Here is a 27,354-nt window from a genome sequence, read left to right as displayed (position 1 = left end):
TATTCATATTTGAAATAGAATGATCATCTACTTCTCCAATTATATCCCCATTGAAGTACGTGACTGATCATATGTTTTTCTTCTGTGTTTCTACTCCCACATTTCTTTCTCTGGATGTGGATAGTGTTCTTTCTCATAAATCCCTCAGAATTGTCCTGGATCACTGCATTGCTGCTAGTAGAGAAGTCCATTACATTCAATTGTGCCACAGTGTATCAATCTTTCTGGTTCTGCTCCTTTCACTCTGCATCAATTCCTGAAGGTCTTTCCAGTTCACATGGAATTCCTCCAGTTCATTATTCCTTTTAGTGCAATAGTATTCCATCACCAATAGACACCACAATTTGTTCAGCCACTCCCCAATCGAAGGGCATACCCTCATTTTCCATTTTTTTTTTTTTTTTTGCCACTACAAAGAGCCAGGGTATAAATATTTTTGTACAAGTCTTTTTCCTTATGTTCTCTTTGGGGTACAAACCCAACAGTGGTATGGCTGGATCAAAGGGCAGTCTTTTAAAGTCCTTTGGGCATAATTCCAAATTGTCCTCCATAATGGTTGGATCAATTCACTACTCCACTAGCAATGCATTAGTGCATTGCATACAATTTTGCCACATCTCCTCCAAACTGTCATATTTGCCAATCTGCTAGGTGTGAGGTGGTACCACAGAGTTGTTTTGGTTTGCATTTCTCTAATTATGAGATTTAGAACACTTTTTCATGTGCTTATTAGATAGTTTTTATTTCTTTATCTGAAAACTGCCTACTGATGTCCCTTATTCATTTATCAATTGAGAATGGCTTGATTTTTTTGTACAATTAATTTAGCTCCTTACAAATTTGAGAAATTAGCCTTTGCCAGAGGTTTTTGTTATCAAGATTTTTTCCCCCAATTTGTTGCTTCCCTTCTAATTTTGGTTGTGCTGGTTTTATTTGTACAAAACCTTTTTAATTTAATGTAATCAAAATTAATCATTTTACATTTTGTAATATTCTCTATCTCTTGCTTGATCTTAAATTCTTTCCTTTCCCAGAGATCTGACAGATATACTATTCTATGTTCACCTAATTTACTTATAATTTCCCTCTTATATTGAATTTACCCATTCTGAATTTATCTTGGTATAGGGTGTGAGATGTTGATCTAAACCTAATCTCTCCCATACTATTTTCCAATTTTCCAAGCAGTTTTTGTCAAATAGTAGGTTCTTATCCTCAATGCTAGGATATTTGGATTTATCATATACTATCTTGCTGAGGTCATTTACCCCAAACCTATTCTACTGATCCTCCTGTCTCTTAGCCAGTACCATATTGTTTTCATGACCACTGCTTTATAGTACAGTTTAAGATCTGGTATTGCTAGCCCCCATCCTTCACATTTTTTTCATTAGTTCGCTTGAAATTCTTGATCTTTTGTTCTCCCAAATGAATTTGTTATAATTTTTTCTAATTCTATAAAAAAGAGTTTCTTGGTAGTTTGATACGTATGGCATGGAATAAGTAAATTAATTTGGGTAGGATTGTCATTTTTATTATATTAGGTCATCCTACCCATGAGCAATTAATGTTTTTTCCAATTATTTAGATCTAGTTTTAATTAAGTGGAAAATGTTTTGTAGTTGTGTTCAAATAATTCCTGTGTTTGTCTTGGCAAATAGATTCCTAAATATTTTATATTGTCTAGGGTAATTTCAAATGGAATTTCTCTTTCTAGCTTTTGCTGCTGAGTTGTGTTGGAAATATATAGAAATGCTGATGATAATTTTATGTGGGTTTATTTTGTACCCTGCAACTTTGCTAAAGTTTTTGATTATTTCCACTAGCCTTTTAATTGATTCTCTAGGATTTTTTTAGTATCATATCATTTGCAAAGAGTGATAGTTTAGTTTCCCCACTGCCTAATTTAATCCCTTCAATTTCTTTTTCTTCTCTTAATTGCTACCACTAGCATTTCTAGTACAATGTTAAATAACAGAGGTGATAATGGGCATCCTTGCTTCACTCCTGATCTTATTGGGAAGGCGTCTAACTTATCCTCATTGCAGATGATGCTTGCTAATGGTTTTAAATATATACCAGGTATGAAGTATTAGATTAGTTTCCAATTAATTTCCAATCTGCCTTTTCATAAGTCCTTATTGATTATGATTTTTATTGCATTATGATCTGAAAAAATTAATTTCTGCTTTCCCACATTTGTTTGCAATGTTTTTATGCCCTAGTACATGGTCAATCTTTGAATATGTGCCATGTGCTGCCGAAAAGAAGGTATATTCCTTTTTATCCCTATTTATTTTTCTCCAGGTATCTATTAGCTCTAATTTTTCTAACCTTACATTCACTCCCCTTACTTCTTTCTTATTTATTTATTTTTTTGTTTGATTTATCTAGTTCTGAGAGGGGAAGGTTGAGATCCCCTCTAGTATGGTTTTACTATCTATTTCCTCCTTAAGCTCCTTTTGTTTCTCCTTTAGACATCTGAATGTGGTACCATTTGGTACATAGATGTTGAGTACTGATATTTCTTCATTATTTATATTGTCTTTCATCAAGATGTAATTACATTCCTTATCTCTTTTAATCAGATCTATTTTTACTTTAGCTTTGTCTGAGATCTTAATTACTATGCCTGCCTTCTTTGTCTCAGTTGCAGCTCAGTAAATTCTGCTCCACTCTTACCTTTACACTGTGTATGTCTACCTGCCTCAAGTATGTTTCTTGTAGACAACATAGGGTAAGATTCTGGTTTTTAATCCATTCTGCTATGTTTCCTTTCATGGGTGAGTTTATTCCATTCACATTCACAGTTGTGATTACACTTCCTCCTTTGATTCTGCCTTATCTCTTATCCCACTTGCCCTTCCCTCCAACTTTTCACTTTTAGTCTGTTTCCCCCCTTTCCCCTCCCTAAAGTTACTCCCCTTCCCAGCCCTTCACCTATTATTCTCCTCTTACTATTGTGCCTTTTAAATGACCTCCTCAACCTCTCCCTCTCTTGTATTGCTCCCCTCCCTACCAGCCCATTTATAACCTTTCTACTTCTCTATAGGGCATCATACAATTCTCTGCCCCAGTGGATCTGTTTTCCCCTCTCTGAGCCAATTCCAATGAGTATAAGATTTAAGTATTACCTGTTGCCAACCTCTTCCTCCCTTCCATTATATTGGGTCTTCTCTCCCTCTGTGCACTTCTTTATGAAATATATATTTACCCCATTTTATCTCTTTGCCCATTTCTTAGTATTATTCTCTTTTACTCCTAGTTTTATTTATATACATACATATGTATATATACACACACATACTTTTTTTGACATATCATCCTGTACAGTTTGTCACTATACCCTCTAAGTATACATCTTCTAACTACCCCAATGATAATAATAATTTTTAAGAGTTAACAATATCATCTTTTCATATAGAAATATAAACCATTTGAACTTATTGGGTCCCACCTCAAGCCCAGACTATTCTAATAGTGTTCTGCAAGGTTTACTACCTCAAATTCTACTCCCCCTCTCCCCATCACATAGCCCCTCAGCTGCCAAAATGATCTTCCTAAAGCACAAGTCTGACCATATTATCCTCCCCCATCCCATCTGATCAACTTTAGTGGCTCCCTATTGCCTCCAGGGTCAAATATAAAGGCTTTTAGGTTTTTAAAGCCCTCAAATCTGGCCCCTTTGGGCCTTTCCAGTCTTTTTATACCTTACTCCTTCTCAGAGTAATTAATAGACACTCCATCACCTCTAGCCTGTGGGCATTTGCACTTACTGTCCCCCCATGCCAGGAACTCTCTTTTTCTTTCTTCTTCTTCTTCTTCTTCTTCTTTTTTTTTTTTTTTTTTTTTAAAGAATCCCTACTTTCCATCTTAGAGTCAGTACTGTGTAACAGTCCCAAAGGCAGAAGAGGGGTAACGGCTAGACAACAGGGGTTAAGTGACTTGCCCAGGGTCACATAGCAGGAACCCTTTTTCCCATGTCCATCTCCTGGCCTCCTTCAAATCTTAGCTGAAGTCCCACTTCCCGCAAGCAGCCTTTTCTAATGCCCCTTAATTCTAGTGCGTTCCCTCCATAGATTATCTCAAATTTATTCTTTATCTATCTTGTTTGGACAAAGTTGTTGGCATGTTGTCTCCCATTAGGCTGTGAGTTCCCGGAGATCAAGGACCATCTTTTGCCTTCCTTTGTGTCCCCAGAGCTAGCCCAGAGCCTGGAACATAGTATATATGTAATAAATGCTTGTTGAAAGTCTAGGAAAAAGACTAATGTTGGATTAAGCTATGAAGCTTATAAAATATAAATAATAAAGATACAAAATTGTACCTAGATGCCTATTTTATTTAAACCCTTGTTCTATTTTTTTTTTTTGAGACATAAGGTTAAGTGACTTGTTTAGGGTCATAGAGCTAGTAGTATTTGAGGCCGGATTTGAATTCAAGAAGATAAGTTTTCCTGACTCTAGGCCTCATACCCTATCTACTGCATGTCCCAGCTGCCCCTGTTCTATATCTTTTTAGCAGAGGCAAAACTGCCTAAGGTTTACCTGTTTTTAGAAATAATTCTTTTTTTTTTTTAAACCCTTAACTTCTGTGTATTGGCTCATAGGTGGAAGAGTGGTTAGGGTGGGCAATGGGGGTCAAGTGACTTGCCCAGGGTCATACAGCTGGGAAGTGTCTGAGGCCGGATTTGAACCTAGGACCTCCCGTCTCTAGGCCTGACTCTTAATCCACTGAGCTACCCAGCTGCCCCCAATAATTCTTTTTTTTAAAAGCACATGCTTATTCTTAATTCATATAAATTACTTCTGTAGCTAAATTCTATCATATGGAGCAACTGGCATTGCTAAGGTATTGTAACTGCTTAATATGATCCTACTTTATAAAAATTTCAAGCAAAATGCCTATTAGGAAAAATAAGAAACTTTTGAATCCTAGTCTCACAAACCTGAAGCAATGGCTTAATTCTTAGAGCAATTTGTTCTAAGAAAATTTGATGGATATGGTTTCAGAAAACACTGGGAAGGTCTGTAAGAAATGATAGAAAGTGAAGTAAGCAGAACCAGAACAATATATACAACAAAAGCAATATAGTAAAAATAATCAGAAACTAAGTAGTTCTGATCAATACAATGACCCAACCACAATTCCAAAAGAATTATGATGAAACATGCCTTCCAAATCAAGATTAGAGAACTGAGGGCCTTAGTGTAGATACTGTCTTTTCTTCCTTTCTCTCTTTCTTCAGGTTTGCATATCTATACATATTTGCAAAAAGTTGTTTTTTTTCTTGCTTTCTCAATGGATGTAGGGAAAATATGAGGGAATTTTTTTTTTAGCATGCAATATTTTACCAAATCTTTTTTTGCCTCTTTTAATATAATTATATGCAGTTAAAAATAATTTTTATCAATGATTATACTTCTAAGAAACCTTTATATTCACACTATAGTGATTCCCAAATGGGCACTACTGCCCGGGTGCTGCAGCAATCCAGGGGGGCAGTGATGGCCACAGGTGCATTTATCTTTCCTATTAATTGCTATTAAAATTTTTTAAAAATTAATTTCCAGGGGGCTAAGTAATATTTTTTCTGGAAAGGGGGCGATAGGCCAAAAAAGTCTGGGAACTACTGATACAGACCCTGGTAGAACATAATGAATAATATTTTGTATATAATTTACTGACATTTTATTTTATTGTAAATATGAAATCACACAGGTCTAGGCCAAAAAATTATTAGTGACATTGGCCATCAGCTTTCATATTCTGCATTATGTCAGTCTAGAAATAAAAATTATAGCTATATAGGAAGAGTTAGGTAGAATTTTATCTTTTGTTGAAAATAGTTTACTTAATGTACCTATTTCTTCTTTAATTCACATTAATCTGGTTTAATGCTATTTGAAAAATAGTTGATCAATGAATGGTAACTTCTGATACTAGTTTTCTTTTGGGTCAATTTGATTATTCTCTCTTTTTGTACACATTTATCCATTTCTCAATCTCAATGGCCCAAAGAATAGATTAAATCTCTACTTTTCTTAAGTCTTTATGTTCACTGTGAACTCTTTTTTCTCATTTTATAAATTTTGGTAATTTTCTTGAATAAGCTTGTCTGTTAATCATTTTTATTTATGGTAAATATTTCAAAGGTTAGGTGTTTTTTATTATCTATGGTACCTTTAATCATTATGAAATTTCCTTGTTTAAAGATTATTAACACTTTCTAGTTTAAAATCAATTTTGTCGGATATTATTGGAATTCCAAATGTTCTTAAGATTACAGATCTGGCTTCCCTGGAGAATATTCATTTGTCAAATAATAAAATTTTTTATTTCTATTTTTCCATAATGGCACTTAATAAAACACTATGCAAAATTCATGACTACATGCACACAAGTATTTCTGAAATTTTACCCTTTTCAATGATAGCTTTGTCATTAAAATCCACCAGCCTCTTCTCACTCACTAGTGTTCTCTTTTGCTCTGCTGCCTTATTAGCTATATTCTTTAAAAAAATTTTTTTAATCATTCTACTCTCTCCCTTTTTCAAAACTAGGCCACGAAACAATAAAGTAGCTAAATTGACTACCAATACTGATAGCTTTTAGCAACTCAGGTAGTTGGTGGCAAGAGCTGGGAAGAGGCAGAACAGAACTCAAGAGAAAAAGGACACAATGAGTCAATTTTAGTTTACAAGTTTTTAAGGAGTTTGGAATAAGCATTTATACAGCATCTACCATGTGCCAGGCATTGTGCTCAGTACTTTATAAATATTATCTCATTTGATCTTCCCAACAACTGTTTGAGGTAGGTGTTATTATCATTCCCAGGTGGGGAAACTCGGGCAAACACAGATTAGGTGACTTGTCCAGAGTCACATAGTAAGTGTCTGCGGGAAGATTCCAATTCATGTCTTCCTCCTTCCAAAGAGTCATCTTCCTGAGTTCAAATCTGGTTTCAGCCACTTACTAGCTGTGTGACCATGGGCAAGTTACTTAACCCTGTTTGCCTCAGATTCCTCATCTGTAAAATGAGCTGGGGAAGGAAATGGTAAACCACTCCAGTATCTTTGCCAAGAAAACCCCATAGGGGTCACAAAGAGCTGGGCATGACTGAAATGAAAGGACTGAACAAATGATTCTAGGTCCAGTACTCTTCTACAGCATATAGAGCACAGGTGCATTGCACCTGTTTGTGAAAGACCTTTCGTTTGTAAAAATTTTGTGGACTTGTTAAAGTCTGCCACAGATGAACTCTGGAAAACATGGATCTAAAATTAATGTCTTGGTTAAACATTTCCTTGGCTATTATTATCTAGATCACATTCTTCTAAAGTTACAGTTATGTTCATATAACCAACCAGTGCTTCTTTATTAATCAGAATTAAAAACACAATAGCAGTTCTCACTATTGTTTCTTTCTTTCTTTTTTTTAAACCCTTAACTTCTGTGTATTGGCTTCTTGGTGGAAGAGTGGTAAGGGTGGGCAATGGGGGGTCAAATGACTTGCCCAGGGTCACACAGCTGGGAAGTGTCTGAGGCCAGATTTGAACCTAGGACCTCCCGTCTCTAGGCCTGGCTCTCAATCCACTGAGCTACCCAGCTACCCCCTCACTATTGTTTCTTGAACATCTTAAAAAGTAAGTAGTTAGAAATGCAGGTCAAAAATGTTTTCGACAAGTCTACTTTTAGCAGAATGTGCCTTGCAGAAGATATCCAGATAGCTGAAGTTCACCCATCACTATTTTATCTCACTCCGATAACCAATTTTGTAACATGTATTGGTAAATCATAGTACATCATATCCTTTATCAAAACAGCCTGCTGTATAATCTCACAACAATGCTGTTTCTATTTTTCCTCCTTTTGTATTCTTTCCAAAATTCTCCACTCTCAAGTCTGTGGGTTGTCATGTACATGTTCTTTAAATACAATGGTATCTCTAAACAATTCTATTAGCTCTGTTTGGTCCTATCATCTGAGCTTCTCAGAGAGGAATTTCCATAACCTGAGTGTGTGTCTGTGTCTCTTTCCCAGTTCACTGGCCAGCAGAAAGTGAAATGGACGTGTATGTGTATGGACCTGTAGGTGTAGGGGTGTGTGTGTGTGTGTGTGTGTGCGCATGTATCTATCTGTCATTCTTCAAGGTATCAAATGTCCTATGGCAGGGCGGCCTTTTTTTAGTGTAGTAAGAAAAATCTAAGAGGATACACCCTTATAAAAACAGCCACAATTATTTCCTAAGCATCAAGTTCTATGTTTGAGAACTGAGCGATCATAGCAAGTATTGTTCCTGAGTAAATTACAATCCTTGATCTTAATTTCACTATAATAGCATCATTTCTCTCTCCCTTTCTTCTATTTCAATAATGTTTATATATTAAATAATGTGGCATGGAAGATAAAATGCTAGGTTAGGAGAAAGGAAGGCCTGAGTTTAAATCCCGTCTCTGACATTTAGCTTTCTGACCCTAGCCTAGTCATTTAATCTCTATGTGAATTCCCTAAGATCTATACTTACTTACTGTCCATTATTTTCTTCTTAATTTTTGAAGTGTTGGTTAAAAAATTACCACATCCTTGAACATTGACATTTTACTTAAAATAAGTTTGAATGTTTCAAATAATGTATTAAAGAGCCTATGAGAAGAAAAACATGCAGCAATATCCAGAATAGATGAGAATGTGAGCAAAGATATGCCACCATTTTTTTACTGTGGTTATTTGAATTTTACACTTGATTATTAAGTATTATCAGAAGTTACAAACTTTAAATGGTCTTTGAAAATATGTATTATTCAATCTTCACCATTAAATCTCACCTTAAAAGTAAATATATCAATGTAGCAATGAAAGCGAAACTGATCACAACGGCGACAAGGACTTGGTCACTTACTCCTTCTATAACTGAATCATCCAGTTTCAAACTTGGAATTCGAGATTGATATTCGGCCATTCCAGTTCTAAAATGTAAAAAAAAAAAAAAAAAAAAAAAAGACCCACAGATTAAGGAATACTCTAAATTGAAATGAATTAATTTCGTTTAATTGTTTGTTTGTTTTTTAATAAACCCCTACCTCCTGTCAGAAGAATGGTAATGGCTAGGCAATGGGGGTCAAGTGACTTGCCCAGGGTCACACAGCTAGGAAGTGTCTGAGGCCAGATTTGAACTTAGGGTCTCCTGTCTCTAGGCCTGACTCTCAATCCACTGAGCTACCCAGCTGCCCCCTGAATTAATTTTAAAAGTATACACAAGTAGGGAAACTGAGTTACTATGGGTTTTTTTTTAAACTATGGGTTTTTTTAAAGGTAGCAGCAGACTAGTAATTTATAAATTAAGAAAAGCAGCAATTAAGCGTTTCAGTGTGAACCCCTTCCTAAATTCCTTAGAATTAGCCCAAAATTATCTTAACAATCACACTCGCTTTTATAGAATTTAAGCAATTTATATTTTTGTTATTGTTTCTAATTCTCATAGAAGAGTTGGCTTCATTTGTCATCTTCTGATACGTGAAGAAAGATATTGCCAAGTTGATTCTAAATCACAACCATTTGTCTTTTATACATGAAATATTAGCTCTCAGGAGAAAGGGATTCAACCACCCCTACCCACATTAGAGTACTCTAACAGGGCAAATTTCCCATTATTAATATTTGAGTTAGAGAGCAATATTTACTCTCTCTCTCTCTCTCTCTCTCTCTCTTTCTCTCTCTCTCTCTCTCTCTCTCTGTCTCTCTCCTTCCCCCCCCCCCCAACCCCTCTCCTCCCTTCCCCTATCTGTCTCTCTCAACTACCTATAACCTGAAAATTCTCCTGGAAATCTATGACTTCCACTTAGTATTTCATTCTTCTACCATCTCGGGGGAGGAGAGTGTGGAACAATGGAAAAGAGCCCTGGATCAGGAACCAGAAGACCTGAGTTAAAATCCCATCTCTGACAATTAATGTCAATGTGACCATGGGAAAATTACTGAGGTCTCTTTTCAGCTTTAGGGCTATAATTTCACAATTCAGAATTCTCTACTCATACTAAAATCAACACAAAAATTAGATGAATACAAAATACAAAATACTGGCCTAGATAACACACCAAAGGAGAAAAAAATAGGAGTGAACACGTACATCTTTGTAGGCTCTGCAGCCTCTACTTAGCTTTTTTGGTTTCAGTGGCATACCTACTGCAGCATATCAACCAGTGTCTACCAACAAGCAATGAATCCAGAATTCCTTACACTACACTTTTGTTCTCACTCTAACAACTAATTCATTCAACAATGGCAGCAGTCCTTGGTGGGGACTATAAGCATATCAAATAGCATTTTGCCATGCTGATTAATATGGCTAAATATTCTTCCTTATAATAAACTTTAAAGTTTGCTTAATGGAAGTAAAGGTTACTTGAGTTCTTAAAACACTTACCTGTCTTATACTTACTAACCTTAACAAGGGGGAGTGAAATAATTATAAACTTTAACTGGATGAAAGGTATATGTTAAGTAAGAAGTCTTACATGTGGTCAAAACATAGGCCAGACATGAATAGAGTAAAATGTCTCGGTGGGATTCATTAGCACAGATATATCAAATAAATACCTGTCTCTTCAGTTTGTTACCATAGCAGTAAGAATTCCAGTGGCAGTCTGTCTATGGTTTGGTCATAGAGGTAATGAAATCAGCCATTTCCCTTTATTCTAATTTCTTCCCTTTTTAGTTACTCATCTTAAATCCATAGAAACTTAGTCAGTCTTATTTTCTGAAAAAAGATGAAGGAACTGTTCACTTTTCCATTCTTTCACCCCACTGCCATCCTCAAGAATCTTCTACATGATACCTTTTAAAATACTTAAAAGTTATCTTTCAACAACTATCATCCCTTCCTCTCCTCTTCTGTCTTCTCTAGGGACATCACTACTTCCTTTAATCAATTTGCATGTAGCATTATTCCAAATGTCCTAATCTTGCTGAAAAGACTAACTTTTTAGGGACACACTCCAGCTTGTAAATCATCTCGAACAAATAAACCTGGTATTGTGAGTGCCTACAATCAGTCTCAGGCTTTGTTTCATACCGCCATAACTAGTCTACTAGAAGCAGAATGTTAAAGAGAAGCTTAGAGGAACATATTAGGAAGTAAGCAATAACTAATATTCCTGTGTGGCAATCACTATGAAATTAACACTGTGGGAGAAGAAGTTAAGCTTGCTAAGTAGTAGAGAGAACTTAAAAGAAAAATGAGAGGCTCTCTTGGGAAAATAAAGGGTGACTATGCCGGCTAAGAAATGATTACTGACCTTCCCCACCACCTACCCACCCCAGGCTATACAAATCAAGTTGAATATACAAAAATTAGAGATTGTGTTAATTAGCTTTTAGTTACAGATGTAAAAAACACCTAGGCAAGAAGAATGGATTATTTTACTCTGATAAAATTATGAGCTATATTTAAGTAATAAAAATTTTAAGAACTGGCTTACCTTTCACATAGTTTGATGATAATCAGAAAATATATATATGTATGTATATATGCATATATATACATACATATATATTCTTTGGGACACCTATTCCTGTATGAAGATCCACTGGAAAGTTGCTAGTTTCACCTGTAAAATCAGCCCGTACAGTTCTGAACTCATTGCAAGCCCCTGAGCAAGGAAACCCTCAAGAGCCTACAATTATTTCCTTTCAAAAGGAAAAAAGAAGACGGCAGACATTACATACCCCTATCTGAGGAAAAGCTGTGATACCCAAATTCTGAGATATACAAAGAGGCTTAGTGATCAGTTAGTCTAGCAACATCAGAAAATGAACACTACAGGTAACCTAAACTTTATTTCAAGAGGAAAAAGAGCAAATTGTTAAAATAGATCCCTAGGATTAGAGAACAGTTTTAGGAATAATATAAAGAAGAAAACACAAGCCAACTTAAGGAAATTGATTCCGCAAAGTTAAATAATTACCAAGATAATTTTTTTCACTTATGAATGATCTTTTATTGAAAGAAAGGTTCCTTAGTAATATCATCACCAGGTAAATGTGTCTACTGAGGAACAAGGGAACATAATGGATTTTGGGCTGGAAGTCCTCTGAGATGATCTAGCTAGTTCAGCCTTTTCTTTTTGCAAATGAGGAAACCGAAACTCATCAAGGTTAAACAGCTAGTAAACCGGTTTGGACTTTAAATTCACTGCTCTTTCTACAAATTATGCCAATACGCACTTATTAAGCCATTGCTTACATGCTAAGCTTTTTTCTAATCAGGGAGATGAGATAAACAACTCTGTTAAGATATATACAGGAGAAATAGAAAAAATTTAGTAAATGGAAGGCAAGAGCAATAAGGGGGATTGTGAAAGGCTTATTGTATGTAGAAGGTGAGGCTTTACCTGGGGTTTAAATGAAGTCAGGAGATGGGCACAAAAAGGGAGAGAGTTCCAGTTATGATGGTGGCAAGCGAAAATATACTAAGCTTGAATGTGGAGTGTTTTGTATGAGGAATAGCAAATGTCAGTGCAGCTAGATTGCAGAGTACATGGGGAGACGATGTAAGAAGTCTGGAGGAAGGGGCCAGGTTATGAAGAGATTTGATGTCAAATCAAAGGATTTTATATTTGATTCCCCCTTTAAAAAAAACAACCCCTTACTGTCTGTCATAGCAACAACTTTAAGACAGAAGGGCAAGGGCTAGCTAACTGGGAGTTGTGACTTGCCCAGCTAAAGTGTCTGAGATCATATCTGAACCCAGATCCTTCTGATTCCAGGCCTGGCACTTTATCCACTGTGCTACCTAGCTGCCTCCTATATTTGAACTTAAAGGTGACAGGGAGTCACTAGAGTTTGTTGAATAAGGAGGTGACATGGACTTTAGGAAGATCACAGCTCAATGAAATATGAAATGGTTTAGAGAGACTTGAGACAGACAGCCCAACCAGTAGGCTATCTGCATTAGTTCAAGTTTAAGCTGATGAGGGGCTGCACCAGGTTCACAGCAAGGTCAAAAGAGAGGAAGGGATATATAGGAGAGATGTTATAAACTAGAACTGACAGACTTTGGCAGTTGATTGGATAAGAGAGATGAAAGGAATCAAGAATGACACCTAGATTGTAAGCTTAGGTGATTGGGAGAGTGGTGATGCCCTCAACAGTAACAGTAAAGTTAAGAAAAGGCAGGGATTTTGGAGAGAAAGTAATGAGATAGGGGTAGCTGGGGGGGCCCCATGGATTGAGAGTCAGGCTTAGGGATGGGAGGTCCCAACTTCAAACCTGACCTCAGATATCTCCCAGCTGTGTGACCCTGGGCAAGTCACTTAACCTCCATTGCCTAGCCCAGTGATTCTCAAAGTGGGCACTACTTGCAGTGATCCAGGGGGGCGGTGATGGCCACAGGTGCATTTATCTTTCCTATTAATTGCTATTAAAATTAAAAAAAATTAATTTCTAGGGGGCTAAGTAATATTTTTTTTCTGGAAAGGGGTCAGTAGGCCAAAAAAGTTTGGGAACCACTGGCCTAGCCCTTACCAATGTTCTACCTTGGAACCAGTACATAGTATTGATTTTAGGATGGAAGGTAAGAGTTTAAAAAAAAAAGTAATGAAATCAGTTTGGGCCATATTTAGCTGAAGATTTTGCTCAATAGGCAGCTGGAGAAGTGAGACTAGAGGTTAGGCATGAGAATAAGGATGGATACGTAAATCTGAGAATCATCACTGTGCTTAACTGCATAAATTATATACCTTTGAAAAAGGAATCCAAGGCATCATCAACAGGAAAATTACTCTCTGTTTTTAAAAAAAGTGGTCATATAAATACTAAATAGATCAAAGGAAGCTTTCATTAGCTTTATACATAGCAATATTATGATTTATCAGAAGCTAGTGAAAAGTTTCAAATACTTATTATAAAACTACTGACAAGAAATTTAGAGAAAATGATCTAATCTCAACACATCAGTTCAGAAAGAGTCAAATGAATGCCTTGCAAAAAAGCAGGGAGTAGAGTGCAAAATTAACTTCAACTTGAAAGGAGTTGAAGGAAATACTGTTCCCATTCTTAAGGTCAGAGAGTACTAAGTATATTTCCTTTGAGATGCTAAAATCCATATCCTATACTCGGATTCCCCAATTTTGTTTGGTGGGAGGATCTATATCATTTCTTGATACACAAGGAATATGTCTATGAATGTGCTGAGAGTAAACTCATATAATTACAGAATTTAGAATTTGAGGGAACCTTACAGATTATCTAGTCCAATTTCCTTTTTTTTTTTTTTAAACAGAAAGAAAACTCTCGGATACTCAGAAACTCTCTGATGTCCAGAGAAAGAAGGAAATTTCTTCAGTTTTTGAGTAGGCCTATTTATAGTCCTGATGCTAAAGTCCCCTCCCCAAATGCATACTTGGAACTAACTATAGATGGCACGGCAAATGAACTGAAAATATACCAAGTCCCCAAAAGATAAGAATTCATGAAAGAATATGAACAGGCACGTTTCAAAAGAAAAATATGGGGTATCAATAATCTTAAAAAAGAATGTTTCAAATTACTGATAATAAAATGAATGCAAATTAAAAGAACTCCGGTTTCTCCTCACATCCAGATAGGCAAAAAGATGAAAATGGTCACTATCGAAAACATTCTGTATATAACAGATACACTCAAACACTATTGAAGGAACTGGTCAAATCATTTAGAACTGCATTATAAAAATCTCTAAACTATACATACCGCTTGATGAAGAAATACTACTAATAGGTTTATACCCCAGGTAGATCAAAAATAGAAGCAAAGTCTTATATAAGCCAAAATATATATTACAGCACTTTTTGCAGCAGCAAAGAACTAGAGGAAATGTAAATGTCTCTAAAATTGGGAATGTCTAAGTTGAATACAGTATGTGAATATGAGATAATTATTATGCCATATGGAACAATGTATGTGAAGAATTCAAGGATAACTGGAACCAAGAATTCAAGGATAGCCGGGAGAAGAAAATAAGGGGAGCCAAGAGAATGGTTTATACAATGACCACAATAATGTAAAGGAAAACAATATTAATTGTTTTTAGAACTCTGATCAATGCAATGACTAGTTATTACTTCAGAGGAATTCCACTAAAAGATATTTCTTATTTCTCATCAAAAAAGGCACTGGAATATAGGAGTAGAATTATGAGTATGTTATCAGATGTGGTTATGTGGGGTTTTGTGGGGCTTTTTTGGGGGGGAAGAGTTATATGCATTTTATTTTACACAATCTACATAACACATCTTAAAAACAATGCTTTCACTCCAAATAAATCAAGGTAAAAAATAAATGAATAGAGCTCAACATAACACCAGTATAAATTTTTCCAAGCCCTGGTGGTGTATAGATGACATATCTATACACCAGTAATAATGACAAGGAGATCCAAAGTAATAATCTGTTAACCTTTCTCCATTTCTAAGCTATCTTTCCTCTCCTGGGTCATTGATCTGTGGAGGAGCTTGTATACTCAATGAAACTATGAGTTACTCTGTGCAGGGATACCCCAGGGTATGACCTTAACAGAAGCAGAAGAGATTAAGAAGTGGCAAGAATATACACAAGATCAATAAAAGAAAGATCTTAACATCACTGATAACCACAGTGCTCTGGTTATTGATATAGAGCTGGATATCTTGGAGAATGAAGTCAAGTGGGCTTTAGGTAGCATTGGTAACACTAAGGCTAGCGGAGGTGATGGAATTCCATCTGAGCTATTTAAAATCCTAAAAGATGATGTTATTGAAGTGTTGAACTCCATATACCTGCAAGTTTGGAAAACTCAGCAGTGACCACTAACTTGAAAAAGATCAACTTCATCCCAATCCTAAAGAAAGGCAATGCCAAAGAATGTTCAAATTATCAAACAACTGCACTCCACCCACCAAGCAAGGTTTTGCTTGAGATTTTGCAAGCTAGGGGTCAACTAAGTGGCTCAGTGGATTAAAAGCTAGGCCTAGAGACAGGAAATACTGGATTCAAATCTGACTTCAGATACTTCCTAGTTGTGTGACTCTGGACAAGTCACTTAACCCCCATTGCCTAGCCCTTACTGCTCTTCTGTCTTGGAACCAAAACCATATTTGATACTAAGATGGAAGGTAAGGGATTAAAAAGAAAATTCTGAAAGTTAGGCTTTATTAAATACATGAACTGAGAATTACCAGAAGAGCATGCTGATTTTTGAAGAGGCAGAGAATTAGAGACAAAATTGCCAGCATTCACTGGATTATGGAGAAAGCAAGGTAATTTCAGAAAACATCTAGTCTTATTTCAATGACTACATTAAAGCCTTTGACTGTGTTGATCACAAAAAAATGTGGCAAATATTCAATGAGATGAAAGTTCCAGATCATCTTACTTGTCTCCTAAGAAACCTCTGTGAATCAAGAAGCAATAGTTACGTGACATCTAGGAAGCACAGGGTTGATAAAGGTGCCAGGCCTAGAGTTGGGAAATTCTGGGTTCAAATCTTACTTCAGATACTTCCTAGTTGTGTAACTCTGGATAAGTCGCTTAACCTCAATTGCCTAGTCCTTATCATTTTTCTGGTAATCAGCATCAATTATAAGACAGAAAATATGGGTTTAAAAATTTAAGAGAAGTAATAATTAGAACTCAACATGGAAAAATTGATTGGCTTAAAATTGGAAAAAGAGACAAGACTTGAGGTTTTGGTTTTAAAAGACTACCCTAGGGGGCAGCTGGGTAGCTCAGTGAATTGAGAGCCAGGCTTAGAGATGGGAGGTCCTGGGTTCAAATCTGGCCTCAAACACTTCCCAGCTGTGTGACCCTGGGCAAGTCACTTGACCCCCATTGCATACCCTTACCACTCTTCTGCCTTGGAGCCAATACATAATATTGGCTCCAAGACAGAAGGTAAGGGTTTTAAAAATAAAATAAAATAAAAGACTACCCTATTAAAAAATGAATAATATGGAAATAGGTATTGAGTGATAATACATATATAACCCAGTGGAATTGCTTGTTAGCTTCGGGATGGAGAAAAGAAGAGGGGAGGGAGAGAACATGAGTCATGTATAATCTTGGAAAAATACTTAAAAATAAATAATTTTTAAAAAAGACTGGAAAAGGGATATGACAGTTATATACTGTCACCTTATTTATTTAACTTATATACAGAGCACATCATATGAAATGCCAGGGTGGACAAGTCAAAAGCTAGAGTTAAGATTGTTGAGAGAAACATCAACCATCTCAGATATGCAAATGATGCCACTCTAATGGCACAAAGTGAAGTAAGAAGCTTCTTGATGACAGTGAAAGAGAAGAGTGGAAAAGCTGGCTTGAAACTTAAAATAAAAAAACCCCAAGATCTTGGCAACAAGTCCAATCATCTCCTGGCAAATAGAGGGAGAAGAAATGGAAGCAGTGTAAAATTTTATATTCTTGGGCTGAAATATCACTGTAGATGGCAACTGCAGCCATAAAATTAAAAGATGATTGCTTTTTGGAAGAAAAGTTGTAGCAAATCTGAACAGCAACTAAAAAGTGGAGACATCATGTTGCTGACAAAAGTCTGTATAGTCAAATCTATGGTTTTTCCAGTAGCAGTGTATGGGTATGAGAGTTAGACTCTAAGGAAAGCTGAGAATCTCTTGGAAGTAAGGAGATAAAATTAGTCAATACTTAAAGAAATGAATTCAGACTATTCACTGGAAGATCAAATACTGAAGGTGAAGTTTAAATACTTTGGCCACAAAATGAAAAAGAAGGCAAGACTCATTTGAAAAGACCCTGAGGTGCCCACAGTAAAAGCAATATAGTACAATGATCAACTGGGAAAGATAGCTATTCTCAGCTATCCAATGATCCAGACAATTCTGACAGATTTATGACTATCCATCCCCAGAGAAAGAATTATTGGAGTTTGGAGTCTGAATGCAGATCAAAGAATACATTTTTTTCTTTATTTTATTTGTGTTTTGATTTTATATGAGTATATAACTCACAACAATGACCAATATGATAATATATTTCACATGATCATACATGTATAACTCAAGACCAAATTGCTTCTCATCTTTAGGAGGAAAAAAATTATTATTACATGTAACTGATAAAATTAAAAAAAAAATTTTAAGACTATTGTTGGGAAGATTGAAGGCAAAAGGAAAAGAGGACAGCAGAGGATGAGATGGATAGATAAATGCCATGAAAACAACAAATATGAATTTGGACAGACTTGGAGAGAGTGGAGAAAAGAAAGGCCTGGAGTATTATGGTCCATGGGGTCACAAAGAATCAGGCACAACTGAAAAACAACAACAAAACCAACTTAAAAGAAAATCATAAATGGGGTCACATCATCATTACCTAAGTCCAACAGTGCCACCATGTTGTCTAGATTCCTGTTTTTGCCTATAAGGAACTCATAGTTTTTAAAATCAGCAAGGATATGTTTGATTTGTTCTATAGCTCCCATTCTTTAAGTTTGCTTTTGATTGATTTAATTTAGTCCTCGAGATACTTTTTGTAAGATTCTTTTGTGAAGCTAGTTTCTTGCAGATGATGGTTCATTACTATGTCAACTCCAGTGATTACAGTGGCATCTGTTCCTTCACCCTCAAACCCTTCAATAGAGGCATTTCCACAGATGAGTGAATTATCAATGGTACCCTCTGTCCTACTGACCATCTGTCCCCCACTTCCAGGCACAGACTGTTCACAATCTTCCAGATCTTGCGTATTGGAGAACATCTCATCATGGCTGATAAGGTCCTATAAGCAGGAGGGAGGCAACTGGAGCCTGCAGTTTGCTCAGTCTGAACATGATGAAGCCAGAGTAACATTTGCAGAAAAGCCGGTATTTTATCTACTGAGCCACTTAGCTGTCTCAACAGCAAGTTTAAAAAAAAATTTTTTTAAACCCTTACCTTCCATCTTGGAGACAATACTGTGTATTGGTTCCAGAGAAAAGTGGTAAGAGCTAGACAATGGGGGTTAAGTGACTTGCCCAGGGTCACACAGCGGGGAAGTGTCTGAGGCCAGATTTGAATTTAGAATCTCCCATCTGTAGGCCTGGCTCTCAATCCACTGAGCCACCCGGCTGCCCCCCACAAGTTGTTTTTTTTTAAAAGACTATCGATAAAACATTTTAAAGTCTACTAGCTCTGCTACTTTGTATTATATGAAGGCAAGTTTGAAAAAGACTAAATATTTTAGATCAAGAAAAAGTATCAAACTATCTGTGGCTACCTATTCCCTCCATGATCAAATATAAAATGCTATTTAGTTATAAAGCCCTCCAAAACCTGGTCCCTTTCTAGTCTTCTTACATTTTTCACACTGATCCCCTGCCTCATCCCTATTCCTAACACTCTCCTCTCCCACTCCCTTTCAGCCCCCATTTGGTCTAGCCTCCTTGCTATTCATTGAACTAGACATCCCATCTCCAGATTCTGGTCGTTTTTACTGGCTATCCTCTATATTTAGAACTTTCTCCCTAGCTTCTTTCAAGATTCAGCTAAAGTAACACTTTCTGAAAGAAGCCTTTTCTAAAATAAATGCTTCTTTCCTTCTTCCTACTCTGTAGTGCTTTCCCTCAGCTGATCACCTTCACTTTATTTTGCTTATATCTTGCTTGTATATAGTGGGTTTGCATGTTGCTTCCCCCATTAGACAGACTGTGAGCTTCTAGAGGGCAGGAATTAGTTTTTGCCTTTGTTTCCCCAGCATTTAGCACAGTGTCCAGCACAAGTAGAAGCTTAATAAATGCTAGGTGACTAACTGAACTCACAGTCAATTTAAAAAGATAGGAAATTGATTTTATTTCTAGAAATGTGGCAGTATTATGGTTACATCAATTAATCAACCATCATTTCTTAAGCATCTACCATTCTGAGTACTGAGGATAAGAAGACAAAAACAAAACTGTCCATGTCCCCAAGGAGCTTACATGCTATTGAGAAAAATACCATGCATGCATACAAGTATTTCTAAACCATATACTTATGTCCCCAAAGTCTCTAATTGTTTTTTTCTTGTTTTTTTTTTAATATTTATTTTTTAGAAAAGTTAACATGATTCATGCTCTTACTTTCCCCTTCACTCCCCTCTAATTAAGTTTTAATAACTTAAAACTACACTAAGACTTTTAGGATACTCTGTATAAAGTAAATACATTAGGCAAGGGAGATACCAGTACTAGAGAGGATCAAGTTCGGTTATAGGAGATGGCATGAGAGGTGAGCTCTGAAGAAAGCTAGGAATTTTTAAGGTGGAGATGAGAAGGGTCAGAGAGTTCCAGGAATGGAGGACCAACTGTTCAAAGATACAGACAGAGGACAGGGAATGTTTTCTGTGAGGAAGAGTAAATATACTAGTTTTACTTTAATGCAGAGGCCTTAAAGGAGAGTAACATATAGTAAGTCTAAAAGAGAAGACTGGGGCCATATTGTGGAGGGCTTTAAATGCCCAGAAGAATTTGTGTTTTATCCTAGATGCAACAAAAGGAAGTCACTAAAACTTTCTGAGCAAGGAAGTAAAATGGTGAGACTTGTGCTTTACAAATATTAATTTGACAGCTGTATGGAGGATAGACTAGAAAGGGGAGAAAACAGAGGCAAAGAGATTAACTAAGAAGCTCCTACAATAGGTAAGCAGTGATAAAGTCTTGAACTATAGTGGTAATCATGAAGTGGAGAGAAGGAAATAGATCAGGGAAATGTTGTAGAGGTAGATTTATTAAGACTTGGTACCTGATTAGATATGGGGGAAAAAAGAAAACAAAGAGACAAAGATTCTAAAGGTACAAATCTGGAAGAGTAGTGCCCTTGACAGAAATAGGGTAGTTAGAGTGGTTAGGTTTTACAAAAAAGATGATGAGTTTTGTTTTGAGCATTTTGGGTTGAGATAACTATGAGAAATCCAATTCGAAATGTCTAAATGGTAGCTGAGGAAGTAAGTTTGGAACTTAGGAAAAAGGAAGAGTTTGGATATATAGACCCAATTGTTCTCTACATAGGAACAATAAATGAACTCAGGTGAGACTGCGGAGAGTAGACAATGATAAGCAGATAGGTAAGAACCGTGGAATACACCAGTAGAAGACAAGATATGTAGGATACTGCAGTAAAAGAAACTAAGAAGGAATATGTAGGTAGGAAACCAAGAGAAAGAGGTCTCCCAAAAATCCACAGAGGAGAGAATATCTAGGAGGAAGACAAAGTCAATATCATCTAACACTACACAGTCTTTGAAAAAGGCTATTAGATTTGGCAATCAAGTGATTACTGGTAATTTTGGAAAAAGTAATTATAGTTGAAAGATAATCAATCAATAAACAATAGTGTTTACTATGTGCCTGGCACTGTGCTAAGTTTTAAGGTCAGAAACCAGATTACAAAGGGTAGAAGTGAAAATTTCCTTATTTTGCCATTTTTCATTGACAAGGACAGAATTACAGGAAAAGGATTCAAATCCAGAAGCAAGACTATTTACTGTTGTGTTTGGACATGCAAACTAGGAGGGAGGTATAGGAAGTGACTCATAAGTGACCCCTTTAAAAAGAGAGAGTTGAATGAGTCAAGGGGCTTCTGGTTTTATGAAGGGGACCTGAAGGAACTCCACAGGTTCGTGATGGAGACTGTTCCACTTGGTGAGTATTAAGACTGAATCTTCCTGAACTTCTCTTAAGGAACTTTCCTTTCAAAGAGACTCTGTGACCGAAGCTTTGCTTCATTCGCCTCCTGGGCCTTGGGGCCTCTGGCCCTCAGCTCAAGGCTTGATTTTTTCCAATTAAGTTCTAGTAAAATCTGCCTGGTTTGAGCCAGGGGCCAGAGCAATTTACTCAGTGTGTTAGATCACTTACCCTATCTTATTCTCTAATTTTCTTACTTTCTCTCTCCTTAATTGTAAATAAACTTCCATAAAAGTCAATTTTGACTTGAGTTTATTCCTTAATTGAGGAAATTGCCCCTAGTGACCACCTTTTTAATATATTGAACCCCCAAGCCCCCTTTTCCCCTTTACTACCTAGTAGCACTATTTTGAATAAAGATCAAATGCTATTAAAAAACATTATTACTATTTATGAAACTTTTCTGCAAGTAGGAAAATTTCATTTTAATAATGAATACACAATAGAATGTGACTATATTTCTCTCTACTCCAAGGCACAATACTAGTTAAGTGGAACTGAACTGATCATTGTATAAAATAAACCACATACTTATGTGATCTCCATACATTTATGACTATAAGACTTTGCTTCATACACATGCATAGTAAGACACACATACTCTGGACCACCTTAAGAGTTAAATACATAAAATCATTTACATTATTGTAAGACAACAGTCCCTGATTTTTATAAAAGGGACTAATTTTCATTTCCCAAAGCTTTGAGAATTTATAAGGACATAAGAGATATTGATAGCTAAATGTTAGGGTAGAAGAGTCACTGAAAATGCTGACTAAAAAAGAGAGTGGGGAATTATTGATAGTATATATTACCTGGGAATAAGAAGCAGATGGCTGCCAGGCTTGTTCTTACCTCTGGAAATGCCAATGAATTGCCATCAACTGGGTAAGGATAGGAGATCTACTAGTATATCTTGATCAGCTGGTTGTGGGCTCCTGTATTACAGGTATTACAAGTATTTTATGCAAGAGAGAGTGAAAAGGGAATTATCTGAGCTGACAATGTTGGGGGGTGGGGGTTAGGATGTCATGAATCACCATCTCTCTTAGTTTGAAATGGCTTCATGGAAGAGATGGGATCAATTTTAGATCTATTTTGTAAGAAGCTCAGTGCAATTGATTAACTGACTGAGGCTAAAGAAAAAAGAAAAGTAAAAAATTGCCTTCAAAGATTTAGTGCATTGCAAACTGAAGATACTGTATTAGTATCTATTCTGGGGAGCTGCTAGGTGGCTCAGTAGATTGAAAACCAGGCCCAAGGATAGGAGGTCCTGGGTTCAAACCTGACCTCAGACACTTTCTAGCTGTGTGACCTTGGGCAAGTCACTTACCACTCTTCTGCTTGGAACCAATACAGAGTAGGTGTATTGTGGAAGGTAAGGATTTAAAAAAAAAAATCTATTCTGAATCAGTATCCAAGACTTTAAGAAGGCTTTAATTAGCTACGTTCCCCCCCAATAAGATCTTACTTAGAAGGAAGCTCTTTGTGCTTGGGCATCAAAGGCATAAATGAAGTAAGAATAAAAGTGCCTTTATTACCTAATTGTAAGGAATGAATAAATGAAAAGCATTTATTGAGCACTTACTAGGTGCACAGCCCTTTGCTAACTGCTAAGGAAACAAGGAGAAAAGCAAGGTAGTCTATACTTTCAAGGAGCTCACATTCTATTAGACTTTGTGCATTTCTCTACATCATCACCGTGCTATGCTTTCCCAAAATGTAAAACAGCACTCACTCTACCTTACAGAATTTCTGGGAGGATCATGAAATAAGAGATGTTAATGTTCTAAAAATGTTTGGCATTATTTTTGTGGTGACTGGTAGAAAAATGTAACAAATAGAAGTGGAAGTATGACTAAACATAACACAATCCCATCTCTTGCTTCACTGTCATTTTGGCCAGACTCTTCTGCTAAATCCCCAAATGTTACACCACTAAAATCTTTCTCCAATTTCTGCTCTTGCCTCACAAAATAAGTGTTTACTTATGCAGTCCTAAAAATGGCCACCCAGTTGTCCTTAGTTTTCTCTAAAACTTTCTCATTTCACATAAATTCCAGGGCCATCAAAGGAAAAAGTGGTGCCCATTACCTTACAGTACAGGGAAATTTGTGAGCTACATATCCTTATCAAGTTTTGGTAATTACCCAGAGAGGGCCTTTTACATACTTCATCTCATTCATCATTGTGGATCCACAAACACTGAAAAAGCAACAACATCTAACATATAGTAAGCAAGTAATCAAGCTTTTTAAAGCAGGATTGATGGTCAAGACTGTTTAAACCTGGCAAATTGATTTAAAGTATTGGTTGTACCTGGTAAACAAACCCATAAAGTTTGCATAAGACAAGATACAAGAAATGGCTCTGAACCAAATTCAATCCCCTTTGAAAAGTATTTATTGACTTGATCAACCTTGAGGAAGCAGTAGATGGCCAAAGATTTTTTAGGAATGAATTGGACAGAATCATGAGAAATTGTTTTGATCTAAATCAAGAGACAGTGGAATTTACCACTGGAGAGATTGTGACCAGATCAGTAATTTCATTCAATCCTAATGAGAAATTTCCTCTACCAAGGCAGATGAGCATTTATTCCACAATTTACAGCTACCTGGAGCACTAAGAAATGAAATGAACTGCCCATTCTCACACAGCCAAGAAGGATTAGAAAGGACAGAGAACCCAGATCTTCCTGAGTCCAGACCAACTCAATATATACTAATATTTCATAGCGTATATTACTAGAAAATGAATCATCAGCCAAGCATTTAGTTAATACTTACCATGTGCCAGGCAACGTGCTAACTAACAATCGGTATACAAAAACACAGGTCCTTACCCTCAAGGAGTTCACATTTTAATGGGGAACACAACATGCAAATAATTATATACATACAAAATATCTACAGTGCAAACGGAAGAAAATCTCTGAGGGAAGGGACAGGAAAGGTCTCCTACAGAAATTGGGATTTAAAGGTAAATCTGGGAGAAAGACAGGGAAGGTAGGAGGCTTAGGTAAGGAGGGAGAGAATCCAGGTATTGTGGGGAGTGGGGGAGAGCCAATGAAGTGGCACTCTTTCAAGCTATGATTTATAATCCAATGGCTATAAAAAAGCACATTTCAATTCTGTGACCCTCTAACAACATCTTGGTAAACATACTATAAAGAATACACAACAATGTTCCTCTCTGAAGTGGTGCACTTCATAAAGAGAGTCCGGACACCCAGAAGTTCAGATTAATTAGCAGCTGATGGTGATTAATAAAACACAGCCAGGAAGATTTCACTAGTCAGTGTTCCAAACCCATTCCTCTTCTACCCAACCTCCTCACCCATCGTTTTTATAAAGTCCCATCTTCCAGGCCATTCTGATGAAAATGTTCTACTTTTCCTCTACTCAGTCTTGGCTTTCCTTCTCTGCTTCCCCAAAGTTCACAATGCACCTAGTCTCTCTTTTACACGTGAATAACTGATGTCGGCTAATTACGTCTTCTGTAAACTCCACTAGAGCAATAGCTACTACCATGCAAGTTTGTATCTAATGCAAAGTCCTTGAACGCTGAACATCTAATCTGAGTTCCTGTCCATCTTAAAAAAAAAAAAAAAGAGGGCGTGAGGTGGTGAGGATAACAAGGAAAACCAGGAATTAATAGCGAAATTGTCTCGAAAGGGCCCTAAAGGTTTAGGGCAGAGATTTTTTTGGGGGGGTGGGAGGGTTCGGATTTAAATTTAAGTACAGTAATCATTTGTGACAACCACACCTTGCCTCCTCTTTCGGGAGGAGTTGACTAGCAGCAACACCGACACTGGGAAAGGAGACACCCTGATTCTCAAGAATGTGCGCCCGGGGAAGAGCTGCAGGCCTAAATACTCACCCACTACCGGGAGCGGCAGCCACCTGCCCACACCGCCTCCCCGTCCTTGAGGCCCCAGTGAATCAATGAAAAGGCCCAGGGAAGAAGCCAGCCCGGGTCCCCACCAGGGAAGGCCGGCAGGAGCGCGGGGTCAGGGGCCCCATCACGCACCTCGGTCAGCCAGTGCGTAGCGAGCCTGGCCCCAGGGCGCGCACCTGGTCCAGCCTCCAGTTATCCCCGCTTAGCGCTTCAGAGACTCAGGCCTGGAGAAATCCAGCCGCAAAGACTTGGGGCGGAAGAGGCTCCGGCGTAACTCCCACGCAGTCAGACGGCCAGGCCCCTAAGGATTCCGTGGACGCCGAAGAGGGCCAAGCTTTTCCCCACCGCCTCTAGGCTGCCCAGCAACCGGCGACTCCCCGCCCCCCTAGCCCCTCTCCCCTCCCGCTCTCCAGCTCCCCCTGGAGGAGGAGGAGGAGCAAGGAGGAGAGAGCAAGAGAGAGAGAGGCCCGGGGGCGGGGACAGGACCAGGGCTGGGGTGTGGCGGAGCCGGCCTAAAGGAGGACGTGGGAGGAGCCACGGATTGGCTGAGGACGTAGAGGCCCGCGGCCAACGCCGCGCGCTCCCCGCGAGCCGGCGGCAGGGCGGGGCGGGAGCGCGCGTACCTTTCTCACCAGCTGACAGAGCAAGAACGTCAATTTCAGTTGCCTAAGAGAGAAGGATCATTTCCGGGGACTTGCTCCGCTACCCCTCCCTCAGCAATAGTCACTGGCTCAAATTTTATTTATTTATATACTGAGGTTTCCCCATCAGCGCTAGCGCAAGCGCAAATCCCGAACATCGATAAAGAGAAGGGGGCGGGGGAGGGGATGGGGTAGACAATCCCCTGTCCGCGCGTGCGCGTCGAGCACGCAAGAAGCGCCGGGTGTCAGGGTCGCGCGCTTACGTCGTTTGACGGCTCCGACGGACTGGCCGGCGAGGAATGTGATTGTGCGCAGTGGGGGCGGCAGCGGCCGCAGCCACAAGCTGGCTTGGGAGGAGGAATAGTCCAGTGGACTGCGGGCGTGGTCGGGAACGCGCAAAGCCGGCGCGCGGGCGGGAGCAGGAAAGGGGGAAAGATTGGTGACTGGGCCGAGGCCGTTGCACTCGCCGCCGGGAAGTGTCGGCTGCGGGTGTGGGTAGGGGAGGCCAGCGTAGTGGCCCGAACTCTCCGGACGCAGGCCTCGGCGGCGGCGGCGGTAGTGGTTTCCGGATTGGCCGAGAGGGTGGTGCCGCCGCCTGGACCGCGGAGTGGAAGATGTTCAACGTGGAGTCCCTGGAGCGGGTGGAGCTGTGCGAGAGCCTCCTCACCTGGGTACGTGACCCCTGTGGTCGGACGTTCATTTTTTCTCTGGTGCTTGTTTCACATTTACCAGGTGGGGGGAAAAGGGGGTGCTGAAGAAGGGGGAGGGCTGCAGGCGGTAGTACCGTCACATCCGGGCGGGCTGGGGCTGCTAGGGCCGCGTCGACAGTCGGGCCCGTCCCCCCCAATTCCTACTCCCACCCCACCCCACGGATGTCTGGGAGATGGGGTGGGAACCCCTGGACCGCGTCCGCGGTTCTTTGCCAACATGAAGTTCAGTCTGTGGCCCCATCTCCGACGTGAAAACTGGTTCAGTGGAGCCTAATGAACGGGGCGTGAGCGATACCTTAATTACGGAGCTTGTTTGCTACTTGTGAAAGGCTCTAGGGCTTCACCCTCTTGCTTACGTTGGCTCCCAGAGCATTTTCCTTTATTGTATCCCAGTAAAGTCAAGAAAACATCT

At 38.4% G+C, this 27,354-nt stretch overlaps 2 protein-coding genes and 1 pseudogene across 5 annotated transcripts in view; 1 reads left to right on the top strand and 2 right to left on the bottom strand.

Annotated features, from left to right (window-relative positions):
• The window catches only part of RNF170 (ring finger protein 170), a 54,727-nt gene extending 28,851 nt beyond the window's left edge, over positions 1 to 25,876 (bottom strand). For 2 of the 4 annotated variants that reach the window (XM_044663533.1, XM_044663536.1), the window contains exons 1-2: positions 25,724 to 25,876; positions 8,829 to 8,969 (exon numbers count right to left, since the gene is read on the bottom strand). In XM_044663533.1, the coding sequence (XP_044519468.1) occupies positions 8,829 to 8,962 (134 nt within the window). In that variant the 5' untranslated portion in view covers positions 8,963 to 8,969; positions 25,724 to 25,876. Of the gene's footprint in view, positions 1 to 8,828; positions 8,972 to 25,573; positions 25,594 to 25,723 lie in introns of those variants that run through there. The other 2 variants (XM_044663535.1, XM_044663537.1) reach the window with 2 other exon arrangements.
• Positions 18,329 to 18,765, bottom strand: LOC123236976 (annotated as a pseudogene).
• Positions 25,877 to 26,767: 891 nt separating the features above from the next.
• HOOK3 (hook microtubule tethering protein 3) overlaps positions 26,768 to 27,354 on the top strand; it is a 116,206-nt gene continuing 115,619 nt past the window's right edge. The window contains exon 1 of the mRNA XM_044663532.1: positions 26,768 to 26,903. Within this exon, the coding sequence (XP_044519467.1) occupies positions 26,847 to 26,903 (57 nt within the window). The 5' untranslated portion in view covers positions 26,768 to 26,846. The remainder of the gene's footprint in view (positions 26,904 to 27,354) is intronic.

Source organism: Gracilinanus agilis, chromosome 2 (genome assembly GCF_016433145.1).
Source record: "Gracilinanus agilis isolate LMUSP501 chromosome 2, AgileGrace, whole genome shotgun sequence".
Lineage (NCBI taxonomy): Eukaryota > Metazoa > Chordata > Mammalia > Didelphimorphia > Didelphidae > Gracilinanus > Gracilinanus agilis.
Note: the sequence above shows the minus strand (reverse complement) of the source record. Positions and strands in the feature narration are given on the sequence as shown.